The 15522-nt window shown below is 41.5% G+C and overlaps 1 protein-coding gene across 4 annotated transcripts in view; it reads left to right on the top strand.

Annotated features, from left to right (window-relative positions):
- Positions 1-15522, top strand: part of LOC122806453 (S-adenosylhomocysteine hydrolase-like protein 1) — a 909608-nt gene that overhangs the window by 711376 nt on the left and 182710 nt on the right. For all 4 annotated transcript variants that reach the window (XM_044076911.1, XM_044076910.1, XM_044076908.1 and 1 more), the window contains exon 10: positions 4235-4323. In XM_044076911.1, the coding sequence (XP_043932846.1) occupies positions 4235-4323 (89 nt within the window). The remainder of the gene's footprint in view (positions 1-4234; positions 4324-15522) is intronic.

Here is a 15522-nt window from a genome sequence, read left to right as displayed (position 1 = left end):
AAATGCTGTAATACTAATAGCCATTACATGTGAGATCTGACATAGGTGAGATAAGCCACTACCAAGCCTAAAATAAATTCTTTATTTCTTTCTTTCAGTTATAGCTCTTAACTTCTCTGCTTAAGAACCAGGGACAAGGACTGAAATAATGGGAAAGACAAAGGCTGAAAATCAGGGATGGATTTTGAATATTACCCTAATTCACTTAAAAAGTTAATGGAGCAACAGTTTTTGCATACAATTGCATTTTCTAAATAATTAAATTCTAATGTCTGTCACTACTGACTGTCTATAATCCTCCATGATTTACCAGAAAACCAGAACTTTTATGAGAGATAGGACAAAAATGTGGGGCAGAATAAGGGACCATAGGTATAAATAGTGAAGGAGATGAAGGCAGCTGCCTCAGTCGCAAAGTGTTGGGGGCAGTTGGCAGGAATGCAGTACTAGCATGGCTTAAGTGCTTATTGTGTATGGTAACTTAACACTAACAAGCTGCTTGTTACATTTGTAGTAAGCAGCCAGCTGCAGTTTTTAGAAGAGTTTTTTTTTTTTTTTTTTGGTTGCTCAACTCTGAATGGAGACGCCAGTTTGGGGAACTGCACTGAGTACCAGATAACCTAGCTGCAGTTCTGTCACAGACATTCTGCAAATCAGGGAGAGTTGAGAGGTATGCTTTAAGTTGTGGGGACTGTATTTCATGCTGTCTAGAGCAGGGCAAGAAAATGGTATTATGCTCTGCAGTGGAAGTAGAACAGTTAATTGTACACACCTTGGAGGAACTTCGCTTAATTTGGAATAGCTTAGCTTGTTAAATAACAATGGAAAAAAGGGGGAAATTCAAATAAGATAGTTTAAGAAAAATGAGTAATGTGTAAAAATTGGAGGGAAACAAGATTCAATGAGACATTCTTAAACTGTTTTGTATTATTGCCAAAGAATTATGAATGTTAGAAATGTCATATAATCCAAGAGCTAAGGACAAAGTCACAGTAGGCCTCACTGAAACCAACGACTGGTGTCAGAACCATGGCCTTAAGCTGAATGCCAAAAAAATGTGTCATCACCCGCTTTGGGAAGAACCCAGTTGCCATGAATTACCACATCGATGGTAGTCCACTGAATACAGAAGGCGTTATAAGAGAGCTGGGAACACAGGTTGACAGCAACGTCTCTTTTGACCACCACATTGCCAGTGTCATCAGAAAGTCCTTCTATGTGGCACGTCTCATTACTAAGGGTTTTGCATCCAGGAAGAAAGAGGTCATTGTCTCCCTCTACTCTTCCCTCATTAGGCCAGTCGAGTACAATGCCTCATTTGGCATGTACCTCACTAGACACCTGCAACAACTGGAGAGGCCACAAAACTACCTCACAAAGAGGATCCTAGGTCTTAAACACTTGTCCTATATGGACAGACTCAAAAAAACTCCAACTATTCTCTGTCTCATATCGCCTACTTAAAGGCGATCTCTGCTTGACTTACAAAGCCATGCCTGATCCAGCGCTGTTGGAAATGCTACATCTAAAGAAATCCCAATCCCTCCTCAACACATGCTCCAGAGACCTCAGCCTCATTACCACAATCAACAGAACATGCTGGAGGGACAGGTTCATAACCCAGTGACAGCCCATGCTATGGAATAGACTTCCCATACATGTCAAACCGAGCACCTCACTGGCCCTCTTCAAGAGAAATCTTGATGAGTGGATGGGAAATAGAAAATTCACCCTGGGGATCACTCCAGTGGCTCTATTCCACAGAGGCACTGGGAACTAAGGTCAGGTGCCACAATGCCAGGGTAATCCTATGGGCTAGACTTGTAAAGGCTCCAGGGCCATTAGCCTAGTACACACCTGTGAACCTATGAACTTCTAAGAATACATAAGGTGAACATCCTAGACCTTAAACACTTGTCCTATATGGACAGACTCAAAAAACTCCAACTATTCTCTGTCTCATATCGCCTACTTTGTAGGCGATATGAGATATCTAACATATAAGACATCTAACATTCACCTCTCACCCCCTAAAGGGCCCATCTCAATACCAAACGATTGCCAGATTCTGGTAATCATGGCCACACAGGTAAAAAACGCATTCTCCAAAGCTAAGAATACAGCATCCAATGGACCAGATGACATCCTGTGCTGTGTACTACATAAACTACAAAATGAACTGGCACCTCACCTAAGTGTCATGTTTAATCATAGCCTCACCTCAGGCTTCATGCCCAATGATTGGCGCATAGCTACAGTTATCCCATTCCACAAGGAGGGATCCACCTTGGATCCTGGGAACTATCATCCCATCAGTCTGACAAGCCTGATCTGCAAAGCCATGGAACGCGTTATCATGGAACTTATAAACAAAGACATTGGCAAACTTCAAACACTGGACCCCTCCCAGTTTGGTTTTGTAAAGGGGCGATCTTGTCTCCTCAACCTGATTGACTTCTTCGAATCAGTCTCCAGAGCCGTGGACGAGGGTAAGGCTCTCCACACAGCCTATCTGGACCTTACCAAGGCCTTCAACACCATTCCCCACTCTGGAATCATAGATAAACTTACTAAGCTAGGCATTAATCTCTGTCACTCAATGAATTGCCAACTGGCTTACTGAAATAACCCACACTGTAAAAGCAGCCAACTCAAAATCCAGCTCGAGAGAAGTGACATGCGGAGTACCTCAGGGTTCATTCCTGGGACTGCTCTTGTTTGGCATCTACTTCTCTGAAGTACAGGCCAGCACTAAGGGATTCTGGCTAACAAAGTTCACAGATGACTACAAACTGGAAGCCATTATTGAATCCCTAAATGATGTGGATATTCTACAAACGGGCCTTACAGAAACAGATGCTTGGTGCCAGGGCCATGGGCTCAAGCTCAATGCCAAGAAATGTATAGTTATCCCCTTTGGGAAAAACCATGTACCCATGAATTACCACATAAGTGGCAGTACACTAAACACTGAAAGTGTGATAAGGGACTTAGGGACATAGGTGGACAGTGGTCTCACCTTCAATAACCACATAGTCACAACAGTCAGGAAATCCTTCTATGTGGCACACCTCATCACTAAGGGCTTTTCATCCAGAAAAAAGGAGGTCATTGTCCCACTGTACTCATCCCTCATTAGACCCATTATAGAGCACAACTCACCGTTTGGTATGTACCTCACAAGACATCTGCAACAACTGGAAACGCCACAGAAATACCTCACTAAAAGAATTACAGGCCTAAAGCAGATGCCCTATACTGACTGTCTCAAAAAACTCCAGCTATACTCTGTCGCATATTAACCACTCAGATGCGATCTCTGCTTAACATACAAGGCTATGTCATTCCCAGTGCTGTTGGACATGCTACACTTAAAGAAATCCCAATCCCTCAGAGCCACACACTCCAGGGATCTAAACCTGGTCATCACAATGAACAAAATATGTTGAAGGGATAGGTTCCTGACCCAGAGACTCCCCATACTCTGGAATAGACTGCCCATACATGTCAAGCTGAGCGCCTCTTTGGCCCTCTTCAAAAGGAACCTTGATGAATGGATGGGAGATAGGAAATTCATCCTGGGATCATGTCAGTTACCCTGCTAGACAGGGGACCATGGAAGTAAATATTCTGGGAAGAAATAGTCAGGGAATTGTTATGGATAGACTGTATAGACCCTAGGGCCGATAGCCTAGTACCAACCTATGAACCTATAAGGGGGATACTGGGCCTAGCCAATGTGAGGTATTAAGCAGTTTCTGGTTTTACAATAAACTGGCAACATTTTGAAAGCCCATGGAGCTAATCTGGCCTCTGCTGCCACCTAGTGTTGTTCTTCTGTTATACATAATGAGCCAGAGCATTTTTTTGCATTGTAACCAAAATGACAAATACATCAGAACTATTTGCATATTTTCAACCAGGATCCAGTACATTGATGTAGATTAAAGGAGAATTATTTGTGCAGTGCGTAGTGTGTGTGTCACAACAAAAATTCTGCATTGTGTTTAACAGTACAGTTTGATTTGCTGTAATGTCCGGAATCTGTTATGTGTGTCAGAGCAGAGCACGGAGCCACATGATAGTCAGATTTACTGCTTTGTAGCCATGTGCATTGGAGTAGAAGAAGCAGGGAATTCCAGTTTTGGTGCTGTACTTGAACTGTTGTATTAATTCATTAGAATTTATTGTTCCATAACCTATGAAATTGTCAGCAGAATTTCTTTTGTTTTAGGTGGGGAAGGGATGCTGTGCTGCACTGAAAGCTCTGGGAGCAGTTGTATACATCACAGAGATCGATCCGATCTGTGCACTCCAAGCCTGGTAAGTAGACTTATTTGTTGAGGTGTGCAACACCAGTCTAATTTTATTTCACTTTGACCATTAACTGATCCATTTAATGGCATCACTAATCCATGACTAATTTATTTTGTAATGCTGGCCAGCACAGAGTCCAGTTCACTACATTGTGCTTCCCAGACACATTCTGATGACCAAAGAGACTGAGGCAGAGAAGATAGCTATACCTGGCCTGATAAGTTTCATTATTAATCAAAGGGAATCATTGTATCAAGTTTGGATTCCCAAGTTTTTTTTTTTTTGGTCACATTATCCCACTGAATTAGAAAAGTTAATATGGTACATTAGGTTGCTGACTGTAAAAGCATTCACATGCAGTCCCTGTGTGAATGAAGAGCTGCTGACTGAAATGCTACCCTGCCTCAAATAAAATGATGACCATGTATGTGACCTTGAATAAAATTATGACCATGTATGTTGCGATGCCCCTGCACTGGCCCAGTAATTAAGGAGCCTCAATCCTCACCATTACCACCAGTGAGAGGTGTACATATTAGGAGGATGACAAGTACACACACAGTAAAGTACAAGTTCCCACACACAGAGATCACAGTCAGTCTGGGGCTGGTTTCCCCATCTCTCTCTCTCTCTCAGATCCCCAATAAGACTTCCCACTGGCACAGCTATAGGGTTAAGATCTAAGGTGAGCAGTCAAGCCAAAACCTCCAGCACCCTTTCTGTCCAACCAGTGCTTCATGTCCCTGCCCAAGTAGCTGACACACATACCTTGAGATTTCATTTATTTACAAACACACACACACTCATGGAAAAGGCTAGCACAGATTTACTAGTTTTGCCCCTTCCACCCAGACTAAAAGGTAGTTATCACTGCCACCAATCAGCTTTTTATCAGCTATAATATGGCCCTTCCCAAAGGGTGACCAATCCTGCTGTGTGATATTACTTTTATCCAAATGGTAAGTGTGACCAAGACCAAGGCTATTTAGGAGTGGCCTGTAGAGTGTCACCAAGTACATATACAAGTACTCTAAGAGCTTAAATATCTCTAAACAAACCAGCCACAATTAAAAGGTTTACATATATTTAATAATAAGTAATAAAAGAATAAGGCAATGCCCAAATGACACAGTAACTACAGAGTTCAGAATCACAGGAAATATTTTAAAACAGCATTGCAGAACAGTCTCAAATAAATACAGGAAGCATCTAAACTAATTTTTACTATATTCCTATCTATAGCTAAAAGAAATTACTTTTCCCTAGTTACTTACTATTAGCAAACCAAGTGCACATGATGGTGATGATGGATGTTTCCAGGTCAAAGACAAAATACAAAATGTACAGTCTGTTCTCTGAGAGAGTTCTTAAATTACTATCAAACATTACTGCTGGATCAGCATGGGTGACATCACTCTTTGTCACCTGCCTTCAGTTCCCAGGCTAACAGATACCAACAGAATTTTATCATCTCTGTGTGAGAAGTACATATCTCTCAGATGTTTGCTCAGAACTGGAAGTCGTAAAGCAATTACACAATTTTACATTTGAAACCTAGTAATCATTTCTGTTTCAAGACAATAGGAAAACTTCTAGTGTAGATTGTGTTTGCTTGCTGAGAGATAACACAATCATAAAACACTTTACTTTTGAATATATTTTCTTGAAGTTTTGCAAGTTAACTCTGTTTGTTCCAGCTGCTACTATTAAAACATACATTTGCACATGTATATAGTTTATATACATTTCTGTTCTTTTCTAGTAGGGTACACTGTGGTTACATTCTTGAAGCTCAGTACTTAACATATATTTCAACACACTCTTCACACCAGTAGTTTAATATCCACATAACATATCGTTCTCTTACATTTGTAAGACAAGTATATGAATCATGTTCATATTCACAAGTGACATATGATTATTTACAAAATTCCAGATAGCTGGGCTGGGAGTGTCACATATGTGACCTCATATAAAATTATAACCATGTATGCAACCTTACAGTCCTCCACAGCTCAAAGCCTTCCTCCATTGTAACATATGTTAGGAATAGACTGGAGTTTGTAAGTAAGGTACAGCATTTGGGCATGATTCTCAACAGCTTGCTGTCACTTAGGGATAAGGTAGCAGGAATTGCCGACTCTTACATTATTCCACTTCAGGAACATTCCCTATATTAAACATCTCATTCAGCCTGCACAGACTGCATCAGTTGCCCCTGGTTTAATCTTCTCAGGTTTGGATTACTGCAACAGCCTTTGCTTAGGCCTTTATCATTGTTGACCTTGACTGCCTGCAATGACTCTGGAACATCAGAGCCAGGATTTTGATGGATACTTCCCACCAAATTCATATTACATAACATCTGCACTGGTTGCCCATGGTTTCCACATTGGCAGATGAGGATCTAGGTCTTATTTATCCTGTCCTTCACATGTTAGGGCTTGTCTACCTTAAAGAGCTGTTAGCTCCATCTCTGCAGCCTTGGTGTCGTCCTTCTTGGTGGATAGGGAGCGACTGATTGTTTCATGGATGCCAGTGGAATTGAATGGTATATATTACTTCATTAGCCAAGCTCCATTCCAGAAGAGTTTACCACTTAGCAGCTTCAATAGTGTACTTTCGCGATTAGATTAAAGAGATCTGAAAAGACAATTTTTTCTATGAAACTTACTGCGCTTGCTTGTAGAAGTTTTGTTGTCAGATGTACGTTTATTATTACTCTACTGTAATTATCTTATTTATTTTTGATAATTATTAGTTTTATATGTATATTTATTTTTATATATATTTTTTTATGTACTCATGTATAACATTAATAAAAATAATACCCATTTGTTAGCCAGGTAAGCTCACTCTATACACAGTTTCTTTATAGAGGCAACCTGAGAGCAGTAACTGGATAAGTGACTTGCTCAGGGTCATACAGCAGACAAATGAGAGCTGAGGGAATCAAACCCTGTACCACGGGAATTATGGCTCACAACCTTAACCCTCTGCAGCTAGTCTGGCAAAGATAAATGATAAAAATATATTTAGAGACTACAAAATCAAGATTTTGAGATTCATTTCCACAAAAATGAAGACTTCATGCTGCAGAAAACACAAGATGAGTACTCTGAAAGTTTTGCTGAAAAATATCTGGTCACCTCTTTCCAAATTTCAAATTCATGTCCATTGCTCATTGTACAAGGTTCCTCACTCCTCCCACAGAAGAGAAAATAGGTTCATAGGTTGGTACTAAGCTATCTGCATGAAGGCATTTATAAGCCTAGTTAGAATGTGTTGGCTTTCGCTACCCCCTTAGATTAGTTCCCTGTGCCTCTGTCCAGCAGAGCCACTGAAGTGATCCCCGAGGTAAACTTTCTGTTTCCCATCCACTCGTCAAGGTTTTTCTTGAAGAGTGTTAGCGAGGAGCTCTGCCTAATGTAGATTGGAATCTTGTTCCAAAGCGTGGGAAGTCTCTGGGACAGGAATCTATCCCTCCAGCACATCCTATTTATTGTTGTTGTAAGGTTTAGATCCCTAGAGGGCGTGTCTCGAGGGGATAAGGTTTTCTTTAGGTGGAGCATGTCCATCAATTCTGGGTTGGACATGGCCTTGTATGTCAGGCAGAGATCACCTCTGAGTAGGCGGTAGGCAACCGAGTACAGCTGGAGTTTCTTCAGTTGAGCTGCATAGGGCATCTGTTTGAGGCCAGTGATCCTCTTGGTAAGGTACTTATGTGGTCTTTCCAGCTGTTGCAGGTGTCTTGTAAGGTACATCTCAAATAGGACGTTGTACTCTATGATGGGTCTGATGAGTGATGAATAGAGGGGCACAATGACCTCTTTTGATCTGGATGCGAACCGTTTTGTAATAAGGTGGGCCATGTAGAAGGATTTTCTAACCACTTTGGCAATGTGATTATCAAAGGAGAGATTACTATCTACTTGGGTCCCCAGATCCCTTATTGCGTCTTCCGTATTTAGGGGACTACCACCTATGTGGTAGTTTGTGGGTACTTTGCTTTTTCCAAAGGGGATGACTATGCACTTTTTGGCATTTAGCTGAGGCCATGATTTTGACACCAGGTATCCATTTCAGTGAGACCCTTTTGGAGGATGTCTGTGTCAGCAGGAGAGTCAATTATAGTCCCTAGTTTGCAGTCGTCTGCGAACTTGGTCAGCCATAGTCCTCCTGTGCTTGCCTGTACCTCTGAGAAGTATATACCGAACAGGAGGGATCCTAGGACTCAGCCCTGGGAAATGCCACTTGTAACTGGTTTAGAATCAGACCTAGCTCCTGCAACTCTTACCATGTGGGTTCTGTCTGTGAGCCAGTTGGCAACCCATCTTGTGACACAGGGGTTTATGTTCAGGATGGTGAGCTTGTCTATAACACCAAAAAGGGGAGTGGTGTCGGAAGGCCTTTGTGAGGTCTAGGTAGGCTGTGTGTACCACCTTTCCCTCATCTATAGCCTTGGTAACTGTCTCAAAGAAGTCCACCAGGTTTAGGAGGCATGATCTGCCCTTAACAAAGCCAAACTGGGTAGGGTCCTTTGTTTAGAGGTTCCCAATGTCTCTGTTAATGAGTTCCATGATGATGCACTCCATAGCCTTGCAGACCAAGCTAGTCAGGCTTATAGGGCAATAGTTCCCAAGGTTTGTTGTGGCTCCACCTTTGTGGAACTGAATAACCATTGCTGTGCACCACTCTAAGGGTATGTAGCCTGTGGAGAGGCTGAGTTTGAACAGTGTGTTTAGGTGAGGGGTTAGGTCATCTTTAGCTTGTGTAGGATGCAGCCTGGGACACCACCTGGTCCCATTGATGCTGTGTTTTTGGCTTTGGAGAGGGCTGTTTTAACATAAGTGCCTGTGATTTCAGGGGCTCTACATTCTTCTGGTATGGTTATGGGCCCTTTTGGGGGTGGGGGGGGTGAGGTTTGTGCTGAACCTGTCTGCCAGGATGTTGACGATATTGGTCGGTTCAGTGTATTTTGTGCCATTCTGCATTAACTCCGAGCAGATCTGAGCATTGCCACTTAGATTCTTGACATAGCTAAAGAATGCCTTGTGGTTATCTTTGGGGTCCTTGGCAATTTTTCTTTTGAAGCTCACCTTGGATGATTTTATGAGGGATCGTAGTTTCTTGCTGATACTGATCAGGGATATCTTCCCTTCTTGGGATTTTACTCTTTTTTTATACTAGTTTCCTCCTTCTATTGTATAGCTTGTTTATGGCTGGAGTCCACCAGGCTGGTTTCCTTTTCTTGGAGGAGTGAGTCTTGGTTTTGCTTGGGATAGCACAATCCATACATTCTTGTAGGTACCAATACAATGCATTAGTAAAAGATTTTGCAGCTTGGACAGCATTATCCTTTAGCATGGGCGCTTTGAAACTTTCCATCTCAGTCTTAAGTAACGTGAAGTTTGCTTTTGAAAAGTTTTTCACTGTGATTTCCTTGTCTGGGGGTGGGGGCGAAATGTGGATATCCAAAATGATTTGTTTATGGTCAGATCTAACCAGCGAGGGGTTGACCTCCAGTGTGGAGCACCGGTCGCCCATGTTGTTGATGACCAGGTCCAATATGTTGTCACCTCTGGTGTGAGGTTGACCAGTTGATCCAGGGCATTTGAGTTAATAAATTCTATGAAATGTTGGGCAAGGGAGTTAGTACTTGAGTAGTTCTCCCAGTTAATGTTTGAATAATTGAAATCACCCAATATTAGGGTGTTTGGTATGACCTTTATATTTCCCAGTGTTTCCAGAAATTCAGAATGGGGGTCCTGGGACATGGTGGATGATCTGTAGCAAGCTACAATTTGAATTGCAGTTTTGCCCGTTGTTAGTTGCATGTGGATAATCTCTGAAACATCGTGCTGTGCTGCTAACCTGGAGGTGTGGGTTTCCTTGATGAATATGGATATGCCCCCACCTTTTGTATTTCAGTCTGGGTTCTGTGGCCGAAATGTATGGTATGAGTTGTAGCGTGGTAGTGCTGGGGTGCTCTCTGGAGCCTTAAACCAGGTTTCTGTTACTGCACATATATCGATTTTCTCCATACTGAGGAGTGCCTTGAGTGCATGCATTTTGAGGTTTAGACTTCTGGCATTGAGTAGCATTACCCTCAGTTTTTGTTACTTGTGCTATTTACAGCGTTGGGTTTGTCTTTTGAGCCTTGCCTAAAAAAGGCACTATGTGGGGTGGCAAGAGCCTTGGCCAGTATTCAAAAGCCTAAGGGTGACAGGTGCAAGCCGTCTCTAACGAAGCAGCATGGCTTGTCGAGCATGTCATCCCAGGCGGACAGACACTGGATCCCCTTTGAACACCAGAAACTTAGCCAGTTGTTGAAATTGATCATTTTTTCTTTATACCGTGTATCATTCTTGGTGAGGACAGGATGCTACTCAGGGTCAGAGTCATACCGGCCTGGGCTACGTGATCAGAGAGCTCTTCCATGTCTCTTTTCATGTAGTCCAGGGAGGTATGGCAAAGGTCATTCACACCAACATGGACAATGACAGAGTCATATTTGTACTTGTTCTGGAGTGACCTGAGTGCTTGTGTTATGTGGCGGATCCTGGCACCCGACAGACAGCTAACTGTAACCTTCTTCTTGTTCAGCCTAGTGAGTGGGACGTCAGTGTGCCTGACTATAGAGTCACCTATTACTAGTGTGTTGGGTATGTTATTTTGCCTTAATGGCTATGATTGCATGGCACACTGGTTTTGTAAAGTATGTGTTTCATGGTTTTTGTGGGGGGGTGGAGGTTGCTTGGATGTCTGCTTTGGAGGTCTCTGTTGCTTTTGCAGATTTTTATTTAAAGCCTCTGAGAATGTTTTCGTGTATTTATGTGTGTTTTTTGCCAGTGCTGGTTTAATGGGCCTATGTGAGACTGGTGGTGTGATGCAAGTATTTCCCTTCTCCCCTTGACTGTCTGATCCAGCCTTGGGATGAGAGAGCTTAGCCTCCAGTTTGGCTGTAGAATTGCATCTCTTGCATGTATTAGTGTTTGATGGTAGGAGGAGAGGGTTGTCTGTTTACATGAGGCAGTTGTAACATTGCCTCAAAATGCCCAGATTCACTAGTTGGACTGGAGAGTACAACGGAAACTGCCCTTTGCACATGCCTGGATAGGTACAGTGAACTGTTTTACTCAATGGCTCGTAAGGTCGAATAGAGAGGCTTGTCCTTCTGTACAATATAGGAGGGTCTAGTGCTAGAGTTTATAAGTGCTTGCTATGAGTTTTGAGCAAGTGCCTGGCTGAGAAATGAATGGCTTAAGTGCTTAAGTTGAAAGTTTGTCTAGTTCCAAGGAAAGTGCTTATTGTCTGGGATTACCCTTTGCCTGTCCTGAATCCATGTTCACTGCTTGTCCTTCAGGTAAAGAAGGGCAAGCCACAGCTAGCCCGAGTATTAGCTCCGCTCGGGCTTGTGATCGAGCAAACAAGCTAAGTCACAATCACTGTTTTTTTTTTTTTTTTTGAGAAGCTGCTGACTGTTGATTCTGACCAGCCCTGTATGCTGAAAGGGCTTTCTAATTGGTCCAGTCTGCATATTTAAGCATTGTGGCTGGCTGGAATTCCAGAGAGGGTGGTACCACTGTGCATGACAGGAAGAGGATTTAAACATTTTTCATAAAGTATGACTATTGTAAGAAATTCTAGCTGGGCAATTATTTTACAAAAGATGTGTAGCTCATTTTTAGGACAAGGAGCATAGCTCTCAACTGTCCAGATTCTCACAGACTGTCCAGATTTTTGCCTCATATTTCTGACCTGCTCTTCATAAAAGTGTGTCTTTCTGGCAAATCATTGAGGTTGAAGTCACTAAATAATGACAGACATTTGAGTTTCAGACTTCATATCCTTCAGAAAATACATGCTAACACAAAACCGTTTATTCTAACAACTTTCTAAGTGTGTAAGAGCAGTATTTAAAATTTATCCCTACTTTTGTGCCATTGTCCTCAATTATTTTTGGCTTTGTCCAGATTTCTTGTTCCAAGAAGCTAAGAGGTATGGTGAGGTAATAATTAATTATTTACAGACTGCTTGCTTGCTGCCATGGAGGGAGAGGAGCATGTTTCAGTGAAACAGAGAGAAATCAGAATAGTGTGGAAATCATTACCAATGCGAAGGACAGTATGGACAGAATTATTTTGTGTTTCTTTGCCTCTGCTGAGGTAAGCCCCAGTCTCTCAGTTGCCCCAATTTTAGTTCAATGCATTGAATCTCAGAGATGTGCTTTGTGTATGTTTTGAGATAAATATATGCATTTATCAGCAACATGTTGAAATTACTATATTTTATAGTAGTTTCTTTTTTTCACTTTCCTCACCAGGAAACACGAGAGATGTGCACAGAAATGGGCTGTATTTTTTGGGAAAGGGGTGTGAAAGTATCTTGTACATGAAAGCACAAGGTCATCATATGATCACTGCAGGCAAATAAAAGTGTTATGACTTGTTGGGGGCAGAGTATGAGTTTACCAACCACAAGCTGAAATAGCAAAATATTACCACCATTCTTGCATTTTTCATTTTCTCAGTGAAACTTTAGTGAACAGAAAGGGGCAATCATTTTGGGGGGGCACGCAATACATGAGAAGCAAATGGCAGTTGTACTAGATATGATTTGTTAGAGTGCCTGTTTGTATCCAAGGACAACTTTTGCCATTATTATTATATTTTGTAGCAAATTCAGTTAGAGGTGTTGTACCTTCCCTGAAGGGACACAGTCCATTGGGATAATGCATTCTGTTTTTTTTTTTTTTTTATTATGGGCTGCCTCAAGGAAACTCAATTATGGTTTCTTAAATTAAGTTAACAAAATTTAGTATTCAACAAGCATTTTGATGCTCCATTTATGCAGTTAGCCTTTTACCTAGGGGCTGTTTGGCAGTTAATCTACTTTTTACCTTGGAACTGTTTGACCATGACTTGCAAAGTGAGGTGAAAACACTGTACACTAAATCACCATTAGATGATTTTTTTCCACTAGCCAAGGCAGCAATTTCTTTACTGCATACAGAGTGGTGTACTTATTTGTTGTGCTTATTAAACTTTTTCCTATGTTACATTGTCAGCAGACCTGTTGCTTTGGCACAGAGAAAGGGGTGTCTGGATGCAAGCTGTTAGGAAGTGTACTGAATGTACTGACAGCATTCATTCATTACAGTGAAACTAGCAATGTCAATGTGTGTTTGTAACCAGCATAGCTAGGGCAGGGCAAGAGGGGCAATTGCCTGAGTGCAAAGTGTTAGGGGGTGCAATTGGCAACTATCCATCATCCCTATTGCTCTTTAGTGCAATGTTGGCTTTTAAAAGCTGGTATTGCATTTGCAGTTATACCTGAGTTATGTAGCTGTGTGTGTGTGTCTGTGTGTGTGTGTGTGTGTGTGTGTGTGTGTGTGTGTGTGTGTGTGTGTGTGTGTGTGTGTGTGTGTGTGTGTGTTTGTCTGGTCTAAACTGTAGCAACTGCTTCCTACATTGTAGCAAGCAGTTTTTAAAGTTTAAAAGTAAACAATTTTTTTTTTACTGAATCCTGAGGGCTGTATGTAGCAGTCCATGCAGGGTATAAACTGCAGCAAGCAGTTTTATACAGTTTAAAAGATAAAAGTTTTTTTTAACTAAAATCTGAGCTCTGTATTGCATCATGGAGGCTGGGTATAAACAGTAGGAACTGTTTCCTGCAGTTCGAAAGAATAATTTATTTATTTATTTAGTTAGTTAATTAGTAAAGTGTCAGGAAGGATGGTTGGGATAGGGCACAGAAATGGGACCTGAATGGCTGGGAGATGGTAAGCAGCCGCCTGGTTGGTGTACCAGGTCCAGTAGAAGTAACTGCTTTTTTGTTTTTCTCTTTGCTTGAAGATCTGGGGAGGTGGGGGGGGGGCATTTGGAATAGGTACTGTTATACTGTCTGCATTTTTTACTCTTCACTTGAAGAGCTGAGGGATGGGGTGCTAGTTTATAGAACCGTCACAGGGTGCTGGTTGAGTCAGCTACACTTCTGGCTGCAACTGTCATTTTTTTGCTTAATTTCCTCTGGACTTCTAGAATTAATTATTTTTAATCTAACTATTTATTCAATTGTCTGCTCTTGTTCGGTTCTTAATGGGCTCTAAGAGCCACACCAGACTCTTGGTTTGGCTCTGGCCTGGCTGTTCATCAAACATCTCAGGCCTGCTCAGCTTTACTTTCAGGGATGCACAGTGGTTAGACTTTACCACTACCATCATACCTGCAGTGTCTGGGGTTTGATTCCAGTCACTTCTTACTATCTTTACAGGTTTTTTTGTTGTTGTTTCCCTGTATTCATGGTGATTTCTGATGATGTAATCCCTCTTCCCAAAGACTAGATGTTTTAATACTGTACTCTGTCTCCTGGGTGTGCCTTCGTCCTTGTTTTTATCAGCTGAGGCACAGTTAGGAAGGATGCAGAAGGATTAGTTCATTTTCCCTGTTAGCATGTAATTAAATGCACAAACCTTAGAACAGAAGGTGAGCATGTTAAAACTGTAGTGTATAGAGATTTTATTCTTTTATTAGCAAACATTTTAGTGGTCAAGCACAAAAGACTGCAGGATTGAAAATATGATCTGAAATTTGAACACGTGTGTACAGTTTAAGTTATGTTCTCCGTACTTCATGTGTATCGTAGACCAGGTCAGCATGAGTGCACCTTTCAATCACTCTCTGTATTGTGTTTCTTTGAAACTACAGCAATAGCTCAGTACTTTTCCCCACTCATTTTCCCTTTATGTATGCATAACAAGTCTATAAACTCAAGTTATGTGAATGTAATGTCTGCTGTTTACTTGGCAAGAGCTATAGCTGAGGTATGGACTTTCTTTTAGGCCCATGACATTTTTGTGAGATCATGCAGCTGTGTATGTTCACATATTCTAAAGTAAAATCTATAGTTCAGGAGCAAGAAGCATTTTATAATTAAGGTAATAAATGTACAGAACACTTATGTCTGTAATACTTTTAACCATGCATGTTATCTATCACATAGGATGTCCTTCATTGTCACTGTTGCAGTATTCTTTACAAATGGGATATCCTGCCCAGGACAGTAAAACATCCGGCCAGCAAACTAAAGCCTGAACTCCTTCCAGTCATCATGTGTCAGACGTGTGTCCTACTTCTGAAGAGTAGAGTACATAAGTGACATATGAGTGCCTAATACTCAGAACTTCTTTGCTGTCAGTCCAAA

The sequence above is a fragment of the Protopterus annectens genome, chromosome 7.part0 (assembly GCF_019279795.1).
Source record: "Protopterus annectens isolate FY-2018-M chromosome 7.part0, PAN1.0, whole genome shotgun sequence".
Taxonomy (NCBI): Eukaryota; Metazoa; Chordata; order Ceratodontiformes; family Protopteridae; genus Protopterus; species Protopterus annectens.
Note: the sequence above shows the minus strand (reverse complement) of the source record. Positions and strands in the feature narration are given on the sequence as shown.